Raw genomic sequence first — 12,269 nt, 5'->3', positions numbered from 1 at the left:
TAAGGTGTTAAAGGTTGAATAGGAGTTTCAAGCACAGGGCATAGCATTCACAAAGGTGGAGAGGCATCGAATAGCCCAGTGTGTAGCTCAGGAGTGCTGGAACACATGGAAGGGAGGTAACCTAAAGGGAAAAGTCAAGAGAAGAGTAGGAGGCAGCAGACCTCCCGATCATGGAGGGTCTTTCTTGCAGCGCCCAGAACCTTGGGATTTAACTTGTGCACCTGTGAACCTTGACGCATTTCAAGCCCAGAACGAGGGAAGGCTAGGCCCCACTGGTGCCTCAAGTAGCAGTGGAAGTAGCTCAGGAAGACACCTGTAGATATAAAGACCACCTACAAACTGCCGTCCAAAAAGATTCCAATACATTTCTCTTTCAAGAAAACCACCTGGAGACCAATAAGAAGCCATCAAAGGGTTTTAAGAAGAATTGCCTGGTGAGATTTGTGCCTTAAATCATTCCAGAAACTGTGTGAAGGATACATTTGAAGAGGCCAAGATCCAAGGTGGATAGGACAATTAAGAGAGGTGACAATTGCCTGGTCAAGAGACAGTGAAGATTTCAGTGAGACAGTTGAGCTAGAGGGCCAGGGATATGTTGGAGAGATAATTCTAAGCTAAAAACAAATGTTAGTTGTTGAGATTGATTGGATGTAGGGGTTGGTAAGAAAGAGGTAGGAGAGAGGGATAATTCCCAGGTTTCTGGCTTGGGATACCCAAAATAGGGAATTCTGGAGTTGCAGGCTGTGTGATTGGAGGATAAGGAGGGGGAGATGGGAGCTGGTCATTTAGTTTGATTTTGGACCATTGGTTTGATGTTCCTATGGGAAGAACATGAGGTGGAGATCCCCAACCTCGGAAGTTGTAAGCACAAGTTGGAAATGTGAGATAAAGTTCATGTTCAGGAAAACCAGATTTGGGAAGTGATCTTTAGTGTGCTCTGGATAAGAGTAGGAGGTAAGGACAGGGCTGTAAGTATTAGGAGGTGATGGTCCTAAGCATCTTGGGAGAAGGGCTATGTCTCCCTTCATCTTTTTCCCTCACACAGTACTTTGCATACAGCAGGCCCTCAATAATTATTTGTTTATTTCACTAGTTAGCAAAGAAATAGAGGAGGCCAGAAACTACGGGCAGTAACTCGATTCCCTTGGAATTCCTTTGCATAATAAAGTCGGGGGTGCAATGGATGACAAATGAGATCATATTTACCTGTTTTTCAGCATGGGTCAATAAAATCCAAGCTTTGATGGCTGCTGCAAGCCTTGGCCAAACTAAAATCCCCAGAGGAAATGGATCTTATCCCGTTGGTTGTACAGACTTGATGTTTGATTATACTGATAAGGTAAGGCTTTGATTAATACCACTTGTCTTTATATTCTAATATCGACTGTTGCCATGACCCACTATCAGGTTCTGAAACTTGACCTTGCCCTCACCTGAGACCAACTCATTGTGCCGTTTGCATCGTTTCACAGGAAGCCTTTTGCTAGTTCAGTCATTCCTCCATTCGTTGCTGTCATCTGATTAATTTTTCTATAAGCTCTCTTCTTTTTCTCCTTCCTTAATGGTTGAAAGCAGACTGCTCATCCTCTCTTCACTCAGAAAGCATACTGTTCTATTTTGCATCTCTTTTGACTGTATTCAGTCACCACAGCAGCTTAAAACATTCTCTGGGTCTCTTCATGAACAGCAGAGGTATTTTGGTCCCCACTAATTAAATATGCAAGATCGGGGCTGGCCCGGTGGTGTAGTGGTTAAGTTCGCATGCTGTGCTTTGGTGGCCCGGGGTTTGCTGGTTTGGGTCCCAGGTGCGGACCTAACACCGCTCGTCAACCATGCTGTGGCAGCATCCCACGTAAAATAGAAGATTGGCACAGACGTTAGCTCAGAAACAATCTTCCTCAAACAAAAAGAGAAAGATTGACAACAGATGTTAGCTCAGGGCCAATGTTCCTCACAGAAAAAAAAGGAAAAAGCAAAATAATTATTGGAATATATTTGAGAAGCAGCGTGATTAAAATTACATGAATTTCTTTCCTCCATAGGGCACCTTCTTGCGTTTATATTATCCATCCCAAGATGGTGATCGCTCTGACACCCTTTGGATCCCAAACAAAGAATATTTTTGGGGTCTTAGTAAATTTCTTGGAAGACACTGGCTTATGGGCAAAGTTTTGAGCTTATTATACGGTAAGATTTCTATTGATCCTGCTTTGTAGGCTCTAGAATGTAAGAAAATCTTGAAAACAGCAAGAGTTTCGGGCAGTTAAAGACCAAAGTAGATTTTCTCCAGTCTAAAGTTCTCCTAAGATAACAAAAAAAGTATTTCTTAAAAGCCCAGGTAACTTTCACAGAATCCAGAGTTCTCATTTTGTCCATTCTGTGTATGATGGAGAGTATGATGGTGTGGAGCTGGAGATGGAGGGAGTGAAAGTGTCAGACTTTCAGCCTGGCGCTAGCTGCTCTCCATGGCTGGTCTCTAGTTTTCCTTCTTACGTACTGTGGGGGAGCAATAATGTGGTGAGAGTAGCAGGTTAGCTAATGTAATCACTGCCCCATATGCTCTGTGCTAAAGTGCTTTTTAAACTTGGGCAAAAGTAGAAAGAAGTAGAAGCCACCATAACTCTCTAGATCCAAAACAAAGGAGTGAAAGGTAATTTCTTATCATAAACAAGGAGACTCTACTCTCATTCCCATCACCCACCCCCAAGGGACCACCCTCTCTCACTAAGACAATCTTATGTGCCTTCGTCACTTAATTGTCTACATTTCGCTAATACAGACTTTTCCTTCCTTATCTGTTTGACCAGATAGTACTCTTGGGCTGGTGTTAACTAGGCCTTCAAATTTCCCCTTCAAAACTACCTACAACTTTTGGCATTCATTTTAAACATCTCCTTGGAGTTTTCTTAAAAACCACTTTATAACAGAAGTGATAAAAATACTAAAACTACGCATCTTTATGGTGCTGAATAACTTATAAGTCACTTCTACAGCAATCATCGCATTCAATGTTCATGACCACATCTCCATTTTATAAGTGAGAAAATGAAACACAAATTGATGAGGATGATGACAATAAAAATTGAGAAGTGAAGGAAGAGAAGATGATATCTTCCATTTTTTGAGCCCCTTACTATGTGACTAGATAAGTGCTTTAGGTATATTATCCACATGAATATAATTCTCACAAAAACCATATGAGGGAGATATAATTTTCTCCTTTTTACAGAAGAGGAATCTGAAAATCAGACAGTTCTTTTAACTTACCCAGGATTAATAGCTAGTAAGTGACGGAGCTGCATCTGCAGCCACATCTAGGTATGAAGTCCATGATCTCTCCAGCTTTCTTTTGATCACTACCATATTAGAGTCTCCAACTCAAAGATCCTGGCTCTCAGTGTAACGTTCCTGAGGTTTACTGGGTAGTTTGGTTTCAGAACATTCCCTTTGAAGTGTTGCCAAAGGCTGGGGTTGGTGAAAGAGAGCAGCCTTCCCCAATACACCTGTAAGTGGGAAACTGTCTCACCTTAAGTTCAGGGCTGACAGTGAGGACTGAGAATTAATGACCCTGTGGTCGTAAGAAAAACACATGGTTCGGGTCTTTGGTTGGTGGGTATCTAGTAGCAGACTTTTTAATGAATTTGCCATTAATACACAAAAACATAAAAATAAATTCCATGGGTCAGGACTTTATACTAAGGAGATATAAGTTAAATTAACCAGCAACATTCAAGTCAGAGACAAAACACTAATCATCATCCTCCATTGTTGTCTAGGTTCACTGACAATTCCTGCAAGCTGGAATTCCCCTCTGAGGACGGGTGAAAAATACCCACTAATCATTTTTTCTCATGGTCTTGGAGCATTCAGGTAATGTTTGAGAGGTTGAACAATTTTAACCCCTAGGGATCAATGACTCAATGCATTGTTTTCCAAAAAAAGGAATAGCTGATTTTGGAGTATCATGCTGGCCCCTGTCCTGAAGGAATTGGGATTCCTTAGGAGTTGACTATGGTCTGTCGATCGGTCCTAGCCCTGTCTCGTCAAGTAGTTTGTTCCCTCCTTCTAGCTCATGGGGACTGGCCTCACAACAGGAAAGAGAAGGTGTTGCATTTTGGGTTGTTATCCTTCTATATATAACACACTCTCAAAATGATCTTCTGTGTTAGTTCAGGTCCTCTGAGAAATAGACACCAAGATTGGATTAGCTGTGAAAGACATTTATTGAAAGAAGTGCCGGTGACGGATAGAGGGGAAGGAGCAGGAAAAGATAGGGAGAGCATTCACCCCATGATGCAGGTTGGACACTCAGGAGGGAGATGGGAAATGGAGAAGGATTGGGTGAGAAGAGTCTCAGACTACAGCACAGTTCTAAGAAAGACTGGGCCAGGCCAACTGAGGGAGTGCTCGACCCACCGTTGCTCATCAGAGGAGTCCTGCATCTCACTGGAATGGGCCTAGGTTAGTACGCACGCTGTGCCCAGTCACTGGGAGCAGCCCACAGGAAGCTTAGCTGGTGGTGGCGGATCCAGCGGGGCAGGAGCTGGGTGGGTCTTTAGTCATCTGTGCTCTCTGTGGCCTGATACCTGAGTGATACATTTTCATGACCACCACACCTTCTCCACTACCTTCTTCCATCTTCTCGACTGCCTCCCCTTCTTTTATCTCAGGCAATTGTAAGACTTTCAGAAAATAAGAGGTGGCTTTTCGCTGGCAGGAAGTTGGGTAGCATCTGCAATAAGAACTTATCTTCAATACTTTAACTGTAGTCTAGCTAGTTATTTGATTTCTACTAGACCAGTGGTTGGCAAATTAGAATCCAAGGACCAAATCCCACCTGCTGCCTATTTTTCTAAAGAAAGTTTTATTGGGACACAGCCACACCCCATTTTTCACATTGTCTATGGCTACTTTTGTGCCAGCGCAGCAGAGTTGAGTAGTTGTGACAAATACTGTACGGCCCACAAAGCTGGGAATGTATACCCTCTGGCCTTTTGCAGGGAAGGTTTGCTGATCCTGTACTAGACTATCTCTCCCTCCTGAGTAGGTCTTGTGTCTTCAGCAGTAGAAGACACAGTTCCCACCGACCTCCTTTGTATATTCTATGCACGTTTCCTATTGAACGCATGATATGAGAAGAAGATTGTGTGGTGAATACATGGAAGAGAGGTGTAAATGTAGTTGCTTAGCACATGATTCTTTAACTACCTCACTCTGTCCAATCTTTTAGACAACAGTTAACATGTATTTCCCCTGTTTTAGACACAGCGATAAGCAATGAAAATGTATTAATTTACTTAATCCTTACAACAATCCTATTAAGTACCATCCTGTTATCACATCACCCTTCTACAGATAAAGAATCAAGGCAGAGAACACGTAAGTGGTTTATCCAAGGTAGACAGCTAATAAGTGGTAGAACCAGGGTTCAACCCAGGTAATTGGACCAGATGATTTCTTGTTGTGGAGGGTCATCCTGTGCATTGTAGGATGTTTAGCATCTTCCCTCTATCCCCTAGATGCCAGTAACACCCTCCCTCAGTAGTCATGATAATGAAAATACCTCCCTTGTCAAATATCCCCTGAGGGCAAAATGGCCCCATTTGAGAACACAGCTCTCTGGTTTACCCCGGGGCACTACTATAGGAAAGTAATGGCCTCCGTGTTCCGGAGTTTATTAGTGGACCCCCGCCTTGTAAGCGTGACTTGTAGTTCAATGCTTCCCTCCTTTTGTTTTGAAGGACAATTTATTCTGCTATCGGCATTGACCTGGCATCTCACGGGTTTATAGTTGCTGCTGTGGAACACAGGTACGTCATCTGGTATGTAGCTGGGCTCTAACTTTCATAAAGGTTTATAAAAAAACGTTGATGCAATTGTCAACTGTGATTACATGATGAGAAAAAATGGAGACTGAGTTAGATTCTCAAGACTTAAAAAACAGCTAACATTTCTACAGTGTTTATTGTGTGCCGTGTCCATATCGCACCTCCTATAATCTTCTTGGCAAGCCTACGAGATGGTTACTATTAGCACTGTTTTAAGGAGGAGGAAATGAAGCTGAGAAAGGGTGAGTCCTTTGCCCAAAAGCACACAGCTAGTAAGTGGCAGTGCTGGGATTTGATTCCAGGCGTGAGTTTTCAACACATCCTCCCAGAACTGTGAAGACAGAATGCGTTGAGTTTACCCATGACAATGTCTTTTCCTTAGAACTCCCTTGGGGGCCCCTTTGATTTTAAAGAAAAATGCAGAGTGGAAGAAGAAAGGGAAGTCAGAAGGAGAAGAGTGAAGTTGAGTCAAGGATGGATAGAGGAATGTGGGTGAGATGGGGAAGGGAAAGAGCAAGTCGAAGTAGGTGATTCTGTTTGTTTTGTAGAGATGGGTCCGCATCCGCGACTTACTATTTCCAGGACCAGTCTGCTGCAGAAATAGGGAACAAGTCTTGGCTCTATTTCAGAAGCCTAAAACGAGAGGAGGAGGAGGTGCTTGTACGAAATGAGCAGGTACATGGCAGTAAGGGGAGAGGTGGCATGGGGACTGGAAAGCATCTGCAGCCTGATGACATTGCTGATTGACGTTTACATACGGCACACGGTGCTCCTAGCTCTCTTACTTGCCGTTCCCAAAAGAGCTGCAGCGAAGATTCTCCGAGTAATAAAATTCTCTTAATGAAATGTCTAGGTCATAGTCAAAACGTAGACAAAAATTCTGGGAGATGACAGCGAATATACAGAATATTTTTGCATTAGAACTTCTAATTTTAGAATTTCAGAATAAATTCATAGACATCCCCCCCCCCCCACACACACACACCAGGGAGTATAAAGAAGGCTACTTGGGGCCAACCCAGTGGTGGAGTGGTTAGGTTCCCATGCTCCGCTTCGGTGATCTGGGGTTCGCAGGTTCAGATCCTGGGTGCCGACCTGCACACCATTCATCAAGCCGTCCCACATATAAAGTAGAGGAAGATGGGCACAGATGTTAGCTCATGTTAGCCAATCTTCCTCACACACAAAAATAAAATAAATAAGACTACTTTTCAGAGAGGTAGTATAGAATAGTATTAAGGATGTAGGCCTTAGAATCCAACTTTCTGTGCCTGATCCTGGCCATCACTTTGCACTGGGGTGATCTTGGACGAGTTACTTACTCTCTTTATTTTGCTCCCATGTTTTATTTGTTACAAAATAATGAACAGCAACAGTATTTTTCTCACAGGGCTGTTGGGAAGATTAGATGGAATAAAGCATTCTGGCTTCCGCCTTTGTGCCAAGCTTTATAGTGGGTACTTTATTTTTATATAAATATTCTTATGTAGATATATTTTCTATTTTAATTTTTTATTTTAATCCCACCCACATTTCACTGAGGTAGGCATTATCATACAATAAATGGAAGCTCGGAGAGGTTAAGTAGATCCTCTGAGGTCACACAGTGGATATGCAACAGAGACAAGATTTGGACTAAGCTATAACTACGTGCAAAGCTGGTTCCTGTGTCATTATGCTAGGTGTTTTCTAATCACTAATCGCTCAGCAGACATTTCCAATTTATAAGCGACCAACCATTTTCCCCACATCTTCCTCTATACAAACTTTAAAATAGGCGTTACAACGTTTACTGTGTCATTTCCTTCTTCCAATAATCATATTAGGTACAGCAAAGAGCAAAAGAGTGTTCTCAAGCTCTCGATTTGATTCTTGACATTGATCATGGAAGGCCAGTGAAGAATGTATTAGATTCAGAGTTTGGCGTGGAACAACTGAAGGTGAGCTAAGAAGGCCATTTCCCTCATCTTGCGGTTCTTTACTGTTCTTTGTTGTCTGCTTTACTGCTGTGATACAAGGTACCAGATGATAAAGGGCTGCAAAAAACAGTGCAGGTAAAGTATTACAGCCATGAGGAACACATTAGGTGGAACTATATATGAAATTGCCAACAGTCAGTTTTGATCTACAAATATGGCAGTTTCACATGGTTCAACTTAAGACCTCCAGTCAAGTGTCGTGATTTCTTGGATGGCTCCTGCATTTTTCTGAGCTTGATCCTGAAAAGTTGGGCCAAAGTGTTGGAGAAAATGTTGGGAGGGTTGGAAGAACAGACCGAGTAGACGGCCTGAACAGAGACTCAAAAGTGTGTGTAGGGAGGAGTCCGGGGGATAGAGGAAACTAGAAGTGTTCGGTTTGAGCATAAGATGATGGTCCATTCTCTAGATGCACTGGAGTGTTTGTTGTCCCTCAACCCGCCACTCTCTCTGCTGTCTCCGTGCCTTTGTACATATATGTCCCCTTGGCCTGACACACGCTTCCCCCTGATAAGTCCTGCTGAATCTTCAACTCAAGTCAGGCATCACCTTCTCCAAGGAGCTTTCTTGGACCCCAGTGCCCACCCGTGGACCGAGTTAGCTATCTATCCTATGTGCTCCTTGCCGCCACTCGATTGCATTTGCATCATGTATGTGTCTCTCTTCCTTCCCTAACAGACTGTGAGCTCATTCAAAATGAACTACAATGCCTGGCACAGAGCACGTGCTCAATCAACACTCACAGAATGAACACACTAGTAAACATCATGGAGTGGGGATAGGGGAAGTCAGCAATGATGATGTTTCAAGTGTGGGTGACTAGGAAGACCGTTAAGTTCACTTCTGAACTTTTGCAAATGCTCAACATACATGTGCGTGTGTATTTGTATATATATGTATGTGTGTATGTGTATGTGTGTGTAAATATGTATGTGTATACGTGTATATATGTATGTGTACATATTTCTTTTATAAGAAATTAAGGTACTTAACCATGCCCATGAAATGAATAATAATTGTATGATTCACGAAATCATTTAGTCTATTCTTGTAACAACCTGTGAGATAGTTATGAATTATCTCATGCTTTTTCACGTAGGACTCTATCGATAGGAATAAAATAGCAGTAATCGGACATTCTTTTGGCGGAGCGACGGTTCTTCAGGCTCTTAGTGAAGACCAGAGATTCAGGTAAGAGAATAAGGTAGCGATAACCCTTGTGAGACAGAATTTTTTTCATCAAATTCTTAGTGAGGAAGGGATCCTTTGGGGCTTACAGGTCTGTCCTTTGGCCTCCGCAAAGTACTCTATACAAATTTCCCTAGGCAGAAGCCATCCGTCTACTTCTCCTGCTGTGAAAAACTCTCCCCGTCCCCCTCTATTTTCCATTCCTATTTATCTGCTCAAGGGCTTAACATTTTCACTTGAAAATTTATCTTTATATATACATTTTATCTGTGGCATCATGATTATGATAATAATATTGCCGTCTTACAGTATTGCTAGACTTGCCCAGTAGGGAGGACATTTTTAATGAATTTTTTTCCATCTTTAAGATGGAGTGAGGTCTAAAATTGCACGGCTGTTTGGGTGGGAGTCAGACCAGACCTCAGTCTTCTGACTTGCAGAAATATTTTGTTTCAAATCACTTCATCTGAGATGGATGAAATCATGTAGGGCCAACTGTACAGAAAGTGGGCAGGGTCATTTGTGAAATTTCTCCTCATGCTTCTTAAAATATGTTTCAGTATAAGGGAATTCTCTTCTTTCATCCATTTAGCACATAAAACAGAGTGCCCAAAAGGTCAAGAAATGTGGCATAAACTTACTTTAAAAAAGAAAATTCATTACATTGTCAAATGATATGCTCCATAGGTTTTTCTTCAACTCCCAGACACCTCTAAATACAAAGCAATGGGTCCAATGGTTACTCTGAAAAAGGTTTAATAAATACACTACAGTGTCCTGAAGGTCTGAAACCGGGAAAAATAGTGCGTTTATTATTCTTTTTTAGATACCCCACGATTTTGAAGAAATCATTACATATTTTAATTTATTTTGAAAACAGTCTAATGAAAAATGAATAATAAAATTGTTTACAGGTCATATATTTCTAAATGCCTCCTAAAGAAAATGATTATAATTCCAAGTCTGCTACTTATAAAGCTAATCATATCTATCCTCTTCCCACATTGAAGTATAATACCTCTTAAGCCCAGTGAGATAACCCACAATAAACTGGTATGATGTGTGTCATTAATACTAGCATTATTAGAAATTCCTGTGTCGGCCAGTATGTAACCCGACCTCTTTTATCCTTGTCAACACACATCTGCAGGTGTGGTATTGCCCTGGATGCATGGATGCTTCCAGTGGGTGATGAAGTATATTCGAGAATTCCTCAGCCCCTCTTTTTCATCAACTCAGAACGGTTTCAATATCCTGCTAATATCATAAAAATGAAAAAATGCTACTTACCTGATAAAGAAAGAAAAATGATTACAATCAGGTAAGTGTAAGTGACTTATTTCATCATCTGAAATAGCAACTCAAAATTTAGAAAAACATCAACAGATACCATTTGTTAGCCGTTATAGAATTGTTACATTCATTGTTCAGACTCTCAATAAGGAAGAATATTGGAAAATCTCATTTCTAAGTGCATTTAGACTTACTCTTTTTAAAATGCCAGTGTTTTGAGTAGTGGTAATATGTGTAGAGCATATACTGATAATTAAAAGTTGCGTTGGGTGCCTGCTACTTTTATCTAAACACAAGAGCAGCAGGCCTTCATGTTTCTGAGGGTAGGGTAGGGGAAAGTATTCCATCCTTAGGCTAGGCTACTAAACTCTTCAGGGAAAAAGTCAGATCATCTGTTGAGACTCGCAAGGTGTTTACCTGTTTGGAAAGAATATGAATTTGTAAATTCCCCAAAGCTATAATGGAGTTCCCTTGAGTGTCGGCAATAAGCATATATATCAAACATATGATAATACTCCCAGTAGGGTTTTGAACTCACAATGAGATGCTACAAAGCAAAGATAGAGCTCATCCCTCTCCTATCTGAAACCTGGTTTATTTAGGAGAAAAGAAGAGGCGGCAGGAAGGAGTCACACGCAGTGTAGGCAATAAACACTAGGGCAGCCGCAGCAAAGCAAAGAGGAAGAGCTGCACTGGTTGGGGCTGGAAAGGTGTGTTTTAACCTTGGAATTTCTTAGCCAGTGACTGGGAAATCTGGGTAGACATGTCTGGCCACAAATTGGAAAAGTACAGAATATGTATATTATAGATGGAAACTTTTGGAGTAAATAAGACCGCAAAGTGAGAAACGAATTGGTCTGAGAATAGAACCTTCAGAAATGCCTACATTTAGGTGAAGAGCTGAAAACACAGTAGTTAGGGAAAGAGGGGAAGGTGTAAAGTCCAAGAAACCAAGAGAAAAAAAATGCAAGAAAATCAAGTGTCAGATGTCCCAGAGGTAGTAGAAAATGAACCCTAAAAAAAATGCCATTCTATTTGATGTTAGGCTGTTGGTGAATTTGAGCAGCAGCATAAGTAATATTTATAAGGTGCTTACAGTTTAAATAATACAAGGAAAAGTTGTTGTTGTTTTTAGTCTGTTTAATCCAAGGTTTAAATGCAAAGTGTTTTGACCAGAATCAAATAAATACCAAGTTTAGTGGTGCTGATGAGGGAGCCAACTTCTGGCTCTGAGTTCAGAGCCTCTTCAACGTACAACACAGTCCATGTACTCAAATTAGAAATATTCTAGTGCGTCAAAAGACTAGAATCATTACTTCTAAAACCAAGATGCCAAGTAAGACGGGAGTCTTTGAATTGTTTATCTAGATGAAAAGAGGAATATATACGCTAGGATCCCTAAATGAACACAGCGTGTGACCCTCAAATAAATCTAAGGAGATCAAATCTACAAGTTTTGTTTCCTTGATTTTTGATAAATAGGCCAACCAGGCCAGTATCTTTCCTGCACCCTAACTGCAAAAATAATTTTGTCAAACAATGATTTGTAAATGTCTCATTTCTCTTTCAGAGGTTCAGTCCATCAGAATTTTGCTGACTTCACTTTTGCAACTGGCAAAATAATTGGATACATATTCACATTAAAAGGAGATATTGATTCAAATGTAGCTCTTGATCTTAGCAACAAAGCTTCACTAGCATTCTTACAAAAGCATTTAGGTAAGAAAATAATATTCTTTCATGACATAAACCATGTGATTCTCAGGACAAAACTGTCTGTCTGAACGCAGCATTAGTCCCATTTTAACTGTCTCTGGTGGGTTTACAATTTAACATAGCAGTAAATCAGTTTGAAAACAAAAACTTGACAAGTTTGATTTTGCTGCTTTGGATACCATGTAGCATGGACAGCAAGTCTCCCTGTTAAAGCTAATAGCCTTTCTGTGAAGACTGGGTGGGCTTCCACGCTGAGGATACTGAGGGC

The 12,269-nt window shown here is 41.2% G+C and overlaps 1 protein-coding gene across 14 annotated transcripts in view; it reads left to right on the top strand.

Annotated features, from left to right (window-relative positions):
- Nucleotides 1-12,269, top strand: part of PLA2G7 (phospholipase A2 group VII) — a 36,518-nt gene that overhangs the window by 23,879 nt on the left and 370 nt on the right. For all 14 annotated transcript variants that reach the window (XM_023625050.2, XM_023625049.2, XM_023625047.2 and 11 more), the window contains 9 exons: nucleotides 1,218-1,339; nucleotides 2,043-2,187; nucleotides 3,777-3,870; nucleotides 5,742-5,810; nucleotides 6,377-6,503; nucleotides 7,655-7,768; nucleotides 8,904-8,995; nucleotides 10,143-10,313; nucleotides 11,856-12,004. In XM_023625050.2, the coding sequence (XP_023480818.1) occupies nucleotides 1,244-1,339; nucleotides 2,043-2,187; nucleotides 3,777-3,870; nucleotides 5,742-5,810; nucleotides 6,377-6,503; nucleotides 7,655-7,768; nucleotides 8,904-8,995; nucleotides 10,143-10,313; nucleotides 11,856-12,004 (1,057 nt within the window). In that variant the 5' untranslated portion in view covers nucleotides 1,218-1,243. The remainder of the gene's footprint in view (nucleotides 1-1,217; nucleotides 1,340-2,042; nucleotides 2,188-3,776; nucleotides 3,871-5,741; nucleotides 5,811-6,376; nucleotides 6,504-7,654; nucleotides 7,769-8,903; nucleotides 8,996-10,142; nucleotides 10,314-11,855; nucleotides 12,005-12,269) is intronic.

Source organism: Equus caballus, chromosome 20, assembly GCF_041296265.1.
Source record: "Equus caballus isolate H_3958 breed thoroughbred chromosome 20, TB-T2T, whole genome shotgun sequence".
In the NCBI taxonomy this organism is placed as follows: domain Eukaryota; kingdom Metazoa; phylum Chordata; class Mammalia; order Perissodactyla; family Equidae; genus Equus; species Equus caballus.
This window is presented reverse-complemented; position numbering and strand designations above follow the sequence as displayed.